We start from the raw sequence: 14,336 nt of genomic DNA, 5'->3' as shown, positions 1-14,336 counted from the left end.
CCGTTAAAGTTAAGGGAGATGGTTATAATTTTATGGGAAATCTATACGGGAATAGGAAATCTCAAATATTGAAGTCATTCAAGTCTATGAACTTGTATAGAACTGAGAAAATGCGAGAATTGTTGAGAGAAAGTAAATAAGGAATACTAAGGGGAGATTGGTGGGTGATTTTTATAAGTAAACGATAAATGCCTTTGAAAGATGAATGATTTTTACAATTAAAGAAAACATGATCAAGAGTCTCATTTTCCATGCCGCACTGGCAGAGTGGACTATCTAGGACCCGGGTTTTAAACAAATGGGATGCAATGGAGCAATGACCAATTCTCATTCTCGAGATACAGGATATAAATATTTTGGATTTTTTCTTGCCGTCGAACCAAGGTTTACTTGGAATAGTGTAGAGTTAGTAACCATTATTCAAAATCCATTAAGTCGAATCCAGAGGAAATATGTCCAGATGGCTAAGCTGTAAGATGTAGAATCTGAAGGAGAGTGATTTTTGTTGACGTCTTGTCAAAGCGACGGGTCAGCAAAGAATAGTCAAATTCTAAGTATATATTTTTTCAGATTCGCCATATCGAACGGCTATTAGTGGAGCAGTTTTAAAGATGCAAGAAGAAGGAAAATTACACCAACTGAAAACAAAATGGTGGAAAGAAATGCATGGAGGAGGATCTTGCAAGGTAAGGGCATCAATTTAACTGTACGAATTAGTAAAGAGGATTTAGTGAAATAGTACATAAGAAACATACGAGAAATGAAAACCCTAGATAATAACAAAAAAATGGTAACGGACGGACATAACAGAAATTATGTAGGTACTTGTCTACAATTTCTTAGCTCTAGTGATGGCCTATTATTGATGGTTGGAGAATAACTTCGAAGAGATGACAAAACTGTGGGGATAAGGGCTATCTAAATAACAATTGTTTTTAATATTCCGATGGTCTTTATTATTTGTTTTCAGCAAGATGGTGTGAGTACCACCGCGGCCAGCTCGGCGGAACTTGGCATTGATAACGTGGGCGGTGTCTTTGTGGTTTTGGGCAGCGGATGTGGTATCGCTTTCCTCATTTCTGTCATAGAGTTCCTGTGGAATGTCAAACAGGTTGCCGTCGATGAAAAGGTACGTTATCGATTTGTGAAATTACCAAAAATTTGTTGGTGAAATACCTACTGACAAGTTCAGATGTGCAGTATTAGTTAACTAACTAACTAACTAACTAACCGCCGTTTCCCCGCAGGGGTAGGCAGAGAGGACGGACCGCCAAACAACTCGGTCTTGGCACACACTCCTTGCCTCATTCACATTCATACATCGTCTCATACATACTCTTCTATTGTTCTGACTCTTGACATGGCCCGACTCAAGTATCTGATTCACTTTGTCGTGCCATGTCTTCCTCGGGCGTCCCCGACTTCTGCTACCATTCACATTTGCATCGTATATTCTCCTAACACTCCTATCTTCGCTCATTCGCTCTTTTTTTATTTTTTTTTTAAATTTTTAAATTTTTAATTTTTTTTTTATTGATACATTACTCTACAGTAGGTACTTCACATTTCAATTCAGCAACGTTTGCCTCACCAAGTTGTTCACCCGTGCTGAGGCCCCCATTTTAAAATATACGAATTTATACATTTAAACAAAAAACAACATTAAAATAAAGATAAATTTACACCAAAAATAAAGATTAGAAATCAAAATCCAATTCTCACACCAAAATAAAAACATTAGAAGAGAATGGAAATCGGCACTTACAATGATCTATGTGCTTGTGCGTGCCGCTTGCCTTATACATTTTTTTGTGTTGCGTGTATATGTTTTATTCTCTTATGTTATTTTGGAAATATTGTCTTTTTTGTTCTTTAATCCATTTTTTTATTTTGTGTTTGAATTTATTTTTATTTTCCTCAATTTTTGTTTCAAGTGGAAGACTGTTGAATGCTTTAATAGCGTGGTATTTATGGTGTCTTTGTCCAAAGGTAGTGTTTACCGTCGGAGTTTTTATGTTTTTTTTATACGCTTTTCTGACCGGTCTATTAGTGATATTTTGTGTTTGTTGGGGATTGTTTTTTTGGTCGAAAATGTAGTTTAGTAGAGTTTTAACATATAATTGGCGTATATCAAGTATGTCACAGCTTTTAAATATTTGGTCTGTGTCGGATAGTTTATGTTTTTTGAGTATTACCTTTAATATCGTTTTCTGTGCGATTTCTATTTGAGTGATAGCTGCGTTTGTTGCTCCTCCCCAAGCAATTATTCCATATTCTATTATTGATTGGCATAGTGCATAATATATTGTTTTCAATTGTTTTATTTTATATATGTTTCTTATATTTAGGAAAATGTGTATTGTTCTGAGGAGTCTATTTGTGATTTGTTTGATGTGATGTGTCCATCTAAGATTATGGTCAATTACGATTCCTAGATACTTTATTTGTTCTGTTTTTTCTAGAGGGGGGCAATCGCAGATGTTGGTGTTTATGCATTCGTGTATTTTTATGGTGTTTGTATTGTTTTTTGGCTGTCCTGTGTTGGTTATGCTGTACGTTGTGAATTTTGTTTTCGATATGTTTAGTGTGAATGTATTTGAGTCCAACCATTTTTTCACTTGCGTGATTCCTAGATTCGCTATGTTATAAACCTTATTCCAATCCTTAGATTTAAATAGTAAAACTGTGTCGTCTGCGTAGCTAATTATTTCTCCATCTATTTCCATGCTGTAAAGTTCATTTATGTAAATTGTGAAAAAACGGGCCCTAGTATGCTTCTTTGTGGAACTCCGTGTGTAATCGGCAGTGGTTTGCTAGTATAGTTATTAATTTTGACTTGTTGTGTTCTGTTGCTCATGTGACTTTTTAATAGTTGTAGTTCTTTGTCTTTGATACCCATATTTTCTAATTTTTTAAAAAGTGTTTTGTGGCATATTGAATCAAAGGCTTTAGCCAAATCTAGATATATCGCTATGCATTTAAACCCTTGATCTAAGTTGCTATGTATATAATCTATTGTACTTGCTAAAGCTTCTTTTGTGCTTCTTTTTTCTCTAAATCCATATTGTTTGTCCGAGATTAATTTGTTTTCTTCCAGGTATTTTATTATTTGGTTTTTTAATAGTCTTTCGAAAATCTTTGATAGAGAGTTTAACAAAGTGATTGGTCTATAGTTAGTTATTTCCGTTTTATCTCCGGATTTATACATAGGGATTACCAGTCCTTTTTTAAGAGTATTAGGAAAGCAGGCATGTGTTATGCTAAGGTTGATTAGGTGTGTAATAGGTTTTAATATTTCATTTTTTATTATTTTAATGCAATCCGTTGTTATCTCATCTAATCCAGGAGCAATCCGGTTTTTTAATATATTTATTATTTTGTTAATTTCCATTTCCGAACTTGTTTTTAATATAAATCTGTGTTGTGTTGGTTGGGTATCGATTTTTGATCTGTTTGTTAGTGTGTTTGTGCTGTGTTTTTTACGATTCGCTAAAACTTTCCCTATAGTTGCAAAAAGTTATTGACGTGGTTTGCCATCATTTATATATTTGTTTTGGCATCTATTTTTTTCGAGTTAATATTTAGATGTTCGATAGTATTTTTTTGTTTGTATTTTTGTGTGTATGTAACTTCCTTTAATATTCTCCATATTTCCTTTGGGTAGTTGTTTGCTTTTTTAAGTTTTTCTTTGTAGTACAACTCCTTAGCTACTCTAATAATTTTCGTGCATATGTTTCTATATCTTTTATAGTAATTAAGTTGTTCCATGTCATACGGTGTTTGTTTGTGAATTTTGTCTCGTTTACGAATACAGTTTAATATTCCTTGTGTTATCCATAGTTTAATTGTTTTTGCTTTGTGTGTAAGTTTTACATGTTTTATTGTAGTGTAATTATTTATTTCTTGCGTTAGCGTATTTGTAAATGTATTCCAGGCTTCCTCGATATTACCTATTTGGTATATTGTATTCCAGTTTATTTTTTGGAGTTTTTCTTTTAAGTTTGAGTATTTATTTATTTATTTATTATTGGATAATTTGTATAGCGCCGCTTTTGTGAGATATCACCTCAGGGGCGCTTTACAGTTGATGCAGGTATTACAGAAAATATAAATATTACAAAAATAGAGTGAAGTTAAGTTAAGTAAAATGAAGTAAAGGAACAGCTGACACGAAGATAGAAGATAGAGACTCTGCAGCAAGAATCCCAGGTGGTGAAGAAACTGGTCCAGCTGCTGCAGCGAAAGAGTCCACCGCGTCCACCAACAGTGCCAGCACGAGGTTCGTCATCCGTCCAGGTATGTGTCTGCTGCTAATAAAGCGCTGACACACTATCCTCTCACAGATACCAGACCTTGACAGCACCGCTGTGACGTTCTACGAAGATAGAAGATGGAGACTCTGCAGCAAGAATCCTAAGTGGTGAAGGAACTGGACCAGCTGCTGCAGTAAGAGAGTCCACCGCGTCCAACAACAGCGTCCAGGTATGTATCTGCTGCTAATAAAGCGCTGACACCTCACATAGATAAGAGACCCTGGCAGCACCGCTGTGACGTTTGGCAAGTCCATCATTTATCTCCATGTAATCCTGTTCCTGGTAATTGTTGAAGTGGTGCATTCTGTCCGCAATAAAAAGCGACGGTTGGGTAATAAATTGCCCTGGGCTTAGTAAAAAACTTGCCAGTGTCCAAGCTTGCCCAGTTTCCGAGAATTTTGTTGAAAACATCTGGAGTGCATTTACCGGTCGCCGTTCGTTTCGAAAGTCCGATATTTTTGAGCAAATTTCAGAATATTCACTTTAAAACACTGCACTCAAATCACATATTATAAAGTTCTAATAATTATTAAGTTTATTTTTATTTAAGTTCAAATGTTGATGGATTTCGATTTTAAAAATAATTTCAAAGGGATGTTGCCTCATTTCCCTTGAAAATACTAAAAAAACACAAAGCGGTTGGAGGAAGCGTTAGGACGCGTCCTGCTGCCACGAAGGGCGCGTAGTCAATTATTTTTTTTGTAAGTATTTTATGTTGTTTAGAAGTAGTGTTTTCGGTGTCTATTGCTATCATATTCATGTAGTGATCAGTGATTGTGCTTTCAAGTACTACTGTTTTGGTTTTTAGTTTTGTCTTGATCATTATATGGTCTATACAGCTTTTAGTGTTTTGTGTGACCCGTCTTGGGACATTTATTATTGGCTCCAGTCCGTGTTGTGCTAGTATTGCTAGGTATTCTATGTTTTGTGGGTGTCCGTTTTGTAGAGTGTTTATATTAAGGTCTCCTATGATGATGATATTTTTGTATTTGTTGAGATCATTTAATGTATTATTAAGATCAGTTAAGAAATTTGTGATGTTGTTTTTGGATGGAGATCTGTACATAGCTAGGATACATGTTTCTTTTTCATATGTAATTTGTATGCAGTTGGAGTCTATGATGTTTATTTCTTGAATGGTTGTGTTATTTTTATCACTGATGTATATAACTATACCATCATTTTGGTTTTTGTGTATTTTTGTATGGTGTGTATTATAGTTTTTGATTGTTTTTGGTATGTAGTTGTCATTCAACCAGCATTCTGTCAGCACAATGACATCAAAATTATTTTCAAGCTGTTGGAGGTTTATAAAAAATTCATCAAAATTTTTATTGATCGATCTGATGTTTTGGTGTAATATTTTGATTCTATGTTTTTCTTTTGTGAAGTTGGTCCAGAGGTTAATATCATTTGTACTTTCACAGTAGTGTTGATTGTCCGAATCTATATATTCCATGTAATCTGCCATGTTGGTGTGTATTTGTGTAAGTAAGTGATGTGAGGTTGTGTTAGATATACAGTCGTGTTTATGTCAGTTTATTAGATATATCGTTTAGGTGTTTTATTTCCATAACCTTTGAGTCTTTGGATTTTCTGACGAGAATTTTTCCCGATTTTACCCAAACATATTTGTAGTCTTTTTCTTGGGCTCTTTTTCTGGTGTTCCAGTGCAGATTTTTGTAATATTGGGTTAATGCCGCATTAAGATAAACATATTTGGCTCCTTCTCCGTTGAATTTTTTTATCGGGTCACTGTGTTTGGATGCTAACATGGTTTGTGCTTTTGTGGTATCCTTAAAATTAATCGTTATTTTTGTTTGATCATTTGTTTTGTTTATTGTGACTTTGTATGTATCCTCTGGGGACATCGTAACGCCTGTGAGTTCAGCGATCCGTGTAACAGCGTGGACTGGGGATATGTTGCCCTGTAATTTTAGGCCGTTTATCTCTATGGAGTTCAGCAGGGCTGCTTGTTCTATATCCGCCAGGTGGATTCCTACCGTAGACAATCTGATTTCTTTATCCGCTAGTTCCTCCTTGATTTTGTTGACGGTGTTTGGAATGTCCACTGCTCTACATGCCCAAACCATCTAAGCGTCCCTTTCTTGATCTTACTCATTACGCTTACATCAGCCTTGCACTCTTTGCGGATATCCACATTCCTCACACGATCATACATGGTTTTACCACACATACGCCTCAGGGATCTCATTTCAACAGCATTCAATCTACTTTCATCCTTTATTTGCCAGTTCCATGCCTCACTTCCATACATCAGGGTAGGTACCAGCACTCCATTGTGGACTGCTAACTTCGCTTCTTTGGACAATTTTTTGTTATTAGTTAAATACAGAAAAAGTTAATCTGTAGGACAGCTGGAGAAAAGCTGATTAAATTGTCCATGCCGAGATGTTGCTTGTGTACCGATATCATTAGAGTTGTCGCCGAGACATTCAGAGAGACTTTTAATCATACCTCTCCAATCTTACCGCGCAGTTGTTGCTTTGGTTATTTCTTATTCGGCAGTGGCCAACTTCCCTTTTCCCAGTACCCCCTTCTAACCATTACTTCTTCACGGTTATGATTCAACTCGCAACGGTGTTGCGATTTTTGAAGAAGATACGTATCGGAGCGCAGGCGGGGCAACCCTCGTTCCTGAACTAAACTAGGCATCCTTATATACTATCGACAAGAGTTTAGAACCCGCGTAAACGTCGATTACACAAGGACGAGATTTCATGCACTTCACTGGCAGGTAATTTCGTTGGTAAGTTCAGCGAATTTAGATTACTAGAAGAGCTCACTTCCTACCACCTGTATGATATCATTAAACATGTCGTGCACCTCATCTCTATGCTAACAAAATAAGCTTAAACGTGCAGCAGTAATGATGGTTCCATGATAACTCAACACAATGACAATTCGACACACCCTTTAAAACTGATATAAAGTCAATAAAAGCGATGAAAAAAAAACTAACCCTTACACCAAAACTATAGGTTTGATTTAAACGTAACCTATTTAATATAGCTTTGTTTCATAACTTTTCATGACTGTATATCACTTTAAAATGGTGTCTTTTTTATTGGCATAAAATACATAGACAGATAGATATTATAAAGTCAACATATTCGTGGGCAAATGCACCTGAAATACTTAAAACATACACACTTAAAGATATAATTATTCAATTACACGCATACAATCAATGGATACTAATATAATTATAAAAAATGTCAATATAAAAAAATATTGATCCATTAGCCATTTTGTCAGCTTTTTTAAGAATCCATTGAAATCTTATTAAATATAGAAGGTACAAAATAAGTGAATGTTCGTACATATCGTGTTTTATAATAAACTGCGTTTAGTTTTGCGGTCATGGTGTTAATTGTTTAGTTAGAAAAATTTTACAAATTTCCATGCTAATGAAAATATGTAAAATATTTGTTTTAATTTTTGGCAAACATTCACATATCCACACTCGTAACGTTTATTTAATGGAGATGCAAATTCATTTAATTACAAGTTTTTCTGGAACGGCTAGCGGCTGTTTAATTTTTAAAAGAGTCCATAAACTTGCAAGCAAAATTTCCGCGAAGGAATACGGAATTTAAAACAATTAACATTGCTTTCTCACCAAAATTTTCAATTTCGCGGTAATTTTTAAACTATGTTGTTTTAAACGTACTTACTACTCGTATGTAATAATTAATAATTATTAGTCTTGAAACAGTTCATGGAGAAAAATAAGTATTGCTAATTTATTAAAAATATATTTTTTATTGTATGTATTCAAATATATTAATATTAAATTAATAAAAGGTTTCCGGGTTCATCGGGTGAGGTGTGTTTAAGATGAGAGCGGCTGATTTGAGGAGACCCTTTGACCTCTCCAACTGGTCATTCTTGAACCATTGCCTTACGCCGCAGTGATAGATTCATACGTCCGTCACTCCTGAACACAGATTTCCTAGATTCCTACCCACCCCACATACCTTTTTGCTTACCAGAATTTCTCCTCCCTCCTTTATTTAAAAATACCCTCCCAGAGAGCATCCCCAAAGATGACGTAGGCTCTGAGGGAAATTATTTTTCTTACGGCCTCCGTCCGTCCGTCCTCTCTGGCTACTCCTGCGGGGAAACAGCGTGATGGTTAGTTATTTAGCACTCTAGAACATCCAAAAGTCACGAGCCAGTCCACATTATATCCTGCTCATTGATCATCAAATTTTCAAAAAAGTGAACAAACATAAATTATAATAACTGAGGTGAGGGTACTTTTACATTAAATTTTTTTTTTAACTAAATGCATTTATTTTTAAGGTTTCTCTTGGCGAAGCATTCAAAGCAGAGCTGAAGTTCGCTTTCAACATCTGGGAGACAACTAAACCAGTCCATACAGCATCTTCTGAATCAGGGTCATCATCTGCCTCGCACAGCAGCAGGGACAAACGAGCTCCTTCCCAAGCCAAGAGCATGACAGCCAATGCCTTGAATGCTGCCACTTCGTTCATGCGATTAGACAAGATATTTTAAGGAACTTCTGCCTAGAAAGAATATGAAATTGGTAAAAAATTTGACGGGAGATTCCATTTTAATAGCTGATATTCATTACGCACATATGGGATATGGTATTCATTTCGGACAAGCTATTGGGCAGTATTGGTATCTTTTCAACGGGTAGGTTTGTTTTCACATAATTCGAATGGCGGGCTGTTTTAAAGTTTGGTAAAATTGTAATACAAGTTTGTCGTATTTTCTTATATTTTTATAGAAGTTCATTGTATTAACACACTTTAAGGAACACCGCGATTGTGTTTAAGCAAGGGCTTAGGTATGGTATTTATATGGGGGGAGGGGGAACTCCAACCTTGGTGGGGGTTTAAGGGATAGTTAGGGGGGGGTAGAGGTTGAAAAATTTATTAGAAAGTTTTTTGGGAGCCCTACTTATACCACTAAATATTTACGTAACATCGATGAAAGAGATGGTGCAAATAGTTTCTAGGAATATAATCTAGCTGTACTATTTTCCATTTTCCTACGTAATACTAAGGCCGATAGGGGGAGGCGGGGGTGTTAGAAGCTTCTAACCTCCTATCCCCTTATATACGCTCTTGTGTGAAAGTAAATAAATTTAGAATGATATTATTAGTACAGTCTAGTTCGTAACTTATTTTCGCCAAAAATTGGGCCATGCAAGATATGATATGTTTTGATGATATCTAAAGATCTTAGCTCCAAAAGAAATCTCAACAGTGGACTATTGTTTTTTTTATAAAAATTCTTTACCCACTATATTGAACTACAACAATATTGTTGTAAAGATTGTTTTTTTCGTGTTTGCAAAATCACAAAAAAAAAAACTGAAATACAAATAAGTAGGTTAAAGAGAAAACATTGAACTATCTAATTATTATTCGCTACTTGTTAGAATTTTGAGAACTATGTATGTATTATAATAATTTATTTTGAATGTGATTTCTTGTGATTCAATGATTGCTTATAAATATTCATATAGTATAATTGAAATTTACTTACGGCGTTCTTGCCATTTTATACCAACGCGATATTACTGGCTTAAAATTAAAGTTAAAATTCATAGTCAAGGTACAATGCATAAAATTAAGAGCAGAGGATGTGCGGATCTGATGGACGCGAAAGTTTTTGAAAAATGAGACGCGTTGAAATTTAGAAAATATCATTAAATTATTGTGTTTACCTTCCTTTGAATGTACGACGAATTAATGTTATTTTACCTTATCATCAAGTAGAAACCTGATAGTGATTCTGTAAATGGTAGATATATCTTGTTATTTAATCAATTGAATTTCTAAGAAAAATATTAACCTGCAGCACAAACACACACATGAAAAGAAGAAAAAAAATTAAGTAAGATCCCCTTCAGAAAAAAACCCAGAGACACAAGTCGTTGATGTCCGCAGCAATGGAGAGATTTGGTGAATTACCAGAAGAAATAAAATTAAAAGAAAACTTTTAAAATTTGGAAAAACATTGGTAGTAGGTATTATTTTTTTGTAAATAATACATGTGTATAATGATTGCATATGTAATGAATGACTGTACCAATTCAAAATACAAAAAATAACAATATAATTAAAATAGAAGACCTCGTATCTAAAAAAGAATGATTCTAATTTTCTCTTATTTAATCCATCAATACCAAAATTTCCTCTGAAATCATTAGGTACTTAAATACCCAGCTACATAATTATAAAAAAGTTACTTTGAAATTGAATAATTCCTTATTCACTTTCAAATAAAGAATAATACAATATTTCCCAAGAAACGGTACCGTAATATTGATTATTCGGATTCCGAAGTATGAAATCAAGGTTCGTAGAAAAATCCAGCGGTGATTGGCTAGAAAATCGTGACGTCGCTAGTAGCCCATTTTCCACTGGGAGATTTGAATTTACAGCAATATAAGTGGCGTCAAGCAACTCGGAATGCATTTACAATGATTGGTTAAAAATGCGTTGGTGATATTATACTCATTATTATTTTAAAACTAATTTTCGGAAAAATGGGAAAATCCCAGGAATATTTGCATTGTTACTTATGCATTGATGATGTAGAATCGAGGTTATATATTAGCGACTTGTACATTATTTTAGACATTATTTATGAGTTTGAAAACATTTAAATTTTCAAATAGAAAGTCTCGTTTCACACACAAACTCTTTTCATCACAGCTAAATGGAATAATTAATTTATTTATAATAAAACACAATTATACTGAACTAAGCCCAATTTAAACATTGTTTTCAACAAGCATTTTTTAACAGCACACCCACACAGGAGCCCCCTAGGAAAATAAATTCCTCAGAACCTATGTCATCTTTAGGGATGCTGTGAGGGGTCTTAATGAGAAGACGAGGTTTTGAAAATGGGTCTTGAAGAGACCCCTATTGTAGGAGGGAGAAAACACGAACATTTTTTCACATCCGAACTATTGAACTCATAACGAGTCGTAGAAACGTGCCGTTGTAGTGAAATAAATAATGTCAAGCTAGTATAAAAGTTGGGCGCGCATTGGTCATGTATACCAAACACGCACCGGTGCCGAATGGATAAATGATACTAGTTCCTCGGAGCATCTTCCATTGAAATACCGGTAGAACAAGGATAGCATTCACATCTGACAGCTAAGCTCTAATGAATGCAATCCGTTTGTTAAGACAGGGGAATCAAACGGACCCTCGTTCCTGAACTGAGTCAAAGGTTTTTTCAAGTATTTAGGGGCTCCAGACCAGAGGTGGCTGCCAAATTCCACAATGGTTAAGAGTACGTAATCGTGATGTATTCAAAGTATGTAGTGGTATGTACAAACCTATAATCTTTCCATATTTAAGTATTTGTTTCACTCGAACGCGAGTGACGTCACCAGCTTGCGAGCGGTCCTCCGAGTGTTTTTTTTTCCGAAAAGTTCCTGTATGAGCCGACTTTGTTAAATAAATTTCCAATGAACCTACCTGCCCGAATAATATTTGCAAAAAGAATTGAAATTAGATAGCGACGTTTCTTTGGACAATTTGTATAATTTCTTACATGAAATAAAAAAAACCGCTCCTTACAATATATGGTTTCTAACTTAGTAGGAACGGTTTTAAGTACTTACTTACGCAAAGTAGGATTTAAGAGGAAATCTTCGTTTTGGTCTACTGTTCACAGAACTACTAGTATAGGCATAAACTATGTTTATATTAAATGATATAATAAATGTTGTGACAAACCACTTAATTTTTTGTGTTGTGTAACTTCTTATTATCCTCTTTTCGTTCCAAAGTTCTGGGAAAAGTTATCAAAAATCCTTCCGTTCATCTTTAGCACCCTTCAACATTGACAAACTGGTAAATTATTTAATGTTATCAAACCACTTTGTGTACGTGTTCTTCCTTGCGGAAGAATGCAGAGGACTTCTGCTTCCGCAATAATCTTCGTAATTGAATTTGATCTTGAGGGGTCTTACAATTCGTGGGCAATGTCATTAGCTAGCTAGCTTCAAAACTTGCAAATGCGAATATTGCAGCCTTTCTTGAAATCTACTGGTATAGATGGTCAGTAAAGTGATGGTATGCCTATTTCCTTATAAAACAATAGTCATTTAGAATATTTCGAGAATACGTGTTATTTTCTTAATAAATATTACGACGGAATGCGAAAATATGAGCATGTTTGTATGAACACGTGTTCTGCCATCCTCATAAAGCATTCGCTTTTAACTATACTTTGTTAGTAACTATTTTAATTCTTCAGTTATAGATCTGCAATTCCCCTTTTAACAGGAAAACGCATAATTTGACCAGATTAAAAAAATACATTATTTGTGCTACTCGATGATTAAAATTAAATTAAATTAATAATAATTGAGTATCCCACATTAAGAGGAATCTACAAGCCAAAAATGTGTATATTATTGGTATACCTTATATTGCAGGTAATAGGCATTACAATTGCTCGACAAACGGAGTCTAGAAATGTTCCATTTCAAGCACAAAGCTGGTTTTTACTTAATTTGTAAATAATTTTATAAGACAGCAAAAAAGTTAATCAAGTGAAACTGTCACAGATAATCTTAGCTATAAAAGAGTATTTTTAAAAGTTGTTTCCTTTACGCGTTCATACATTTCTATTGAAAAAAATATTTTTTTGTAGCTTACATTTATATTTTTTGAGTAATTTTTTATCTTATTTGTATTCTACTCAAGCGAAACGATAGGAAAACTTTCAATTTATCTTATTTTTTGGTATTCATAATGAACACCAATTCGTTATATAGATTAATCAAAATAGTGATTTGGCGTTAAGCTTCGCCTTAATAAAAAATTAAAATATTTATTCGAGACACTATCTAGGTTACAAACAACTTCTTTAGAACTTTGTAATCATTTTAGCATTTTGGCTAATCATCAGTTAAAAACATGGGAAAAATTAGGTATTTTAAATATTGTTATTTCCGAATGTGAAATAGACATTGACAAAAATTACATAAAATAATTAGTTGCCAATGACAAAGTGGTTAGAAGCGTTGTCCCAGTAAGACAAAGGTCCTAGGTTCGATTCTCAGGTGAGACCGTTACCTTTTATTTATCTGTGTCTTATTATGTTTCGTGTTTCATTTAAATTTATTAGTATTATCTTCTTCAATAATAATAACACGATGATAAAAAAATTCTTAAAACAACGATTATAGCATTTGTAGGTTAACTGCGCCAAGGAACTATAAAATTCAATGAAAGATTTGTAGGGAAATCTACAAATGGATTACATAAATGTTTCAATAACTTTATTTAATGAAGGGGTTGGTCTGTGGATGATGAACTAGCCCAACATTTACTTACAATATAAAGGTTGCTTTGTTACCGTCACGTATTTACTCATCACACAATCCGGGCCTCTTAAAGATCCGCATTAGTAAATTCCTTACTACAGTCCTATGCATTGGTAAATTAATAAATGCAGAATAATCGCCTGGAGAGGAACATACAATAACCACGTGAAACCTGAAATTGTCCAGAAGTCTATCATTAAGATAATGCACCAGAAGACCAAGACATATCCCACCGATAAATTGTTTAAGGGAACTGACATTATGGAACTAAGGCGGATCTTCTGTGTCCAATGTCTTAAATTGATAAGCACTGGTCCTTATAATTTCTGTAAAAATCCAAATCGTTCCAGCCAGAGACACAACATATGCGTGTACACAGTGCCTCACTGCAAAACTAGGCTAGCCCAAAGACACATTAACTATATTGGCCCAAAATTGTTTAATTCCTTGCCGAGTTCCATCAAGATGTACCAAAACCTAATCTCGTATAAAATAAATGTTAAAAGCTGGGTAAGAAAAAATCTGGAAGTGAGAGAATTTTTTTTATAATTTGTACTGCGAATATGATTCCTAAAATATGCCACTATCGTCAGAGATGTGCTTTATTTCAAATAAATCCATTTCAAATGGAAATGCAAAATGCAAAATGGGTATTTTCCATTTTG

At 34.3% G+C, this 14,336-nt stretch overlaps 1 protein-coding gene across 1 annotated transcript in view; it reads left to right on the top strand.

The window, feature by feature from the left end:
• Positions 1 to 9,153, top strand: part of LOC149419755 (glutamate receptor ionotropic, kainate 2-like) — a 59,690-nt gene extending 50,537 nt beyond the window's left edge. The window contains exons 13-15 of the mRNA XM_089637263.1: positions 571 to 686; positions 971 to 1,129; positions 8,643 to 9,153. Coding sequence (XP_089493389.1) covers positions 571 to 686; positions 971 to 1,129; positions 8,643 to 8,855 — 488 coding nt within the window. The 3' untranslated portion in view covers positions 8,856 to 9,153. The remainder of the gene's footprint in view (positions 1 to 570; positions 687 to 970; positions 1,130 to 8,642) is intronic.
• The last annotated feature ends 5,183 nt before the right edge of the window (positions 9,154 to 14,336 follow it).

This window comes from Hesperophylax consimilis, chromosome 11 (genome assembly GCF_061612785.1).
Source record: "Hesperophylax consimilis isolate HC1 chromosome 11, BYU_Hcon_1.0, whole genome shotgun sequence".
Classification (NCBI taxonomy): domain Eukaryota; kingdom Metazoa; phylum Arthropoda; class Insecta; order Trichoptera; family Limnephilidae; genus Hesperophylax; species Hesperophylax consimilis.
The sequence above is the reverse complement of the archived record's forward strand: the minus strand, read 5'-3'. Positions and strand labels throughout refer to the sequence as shown.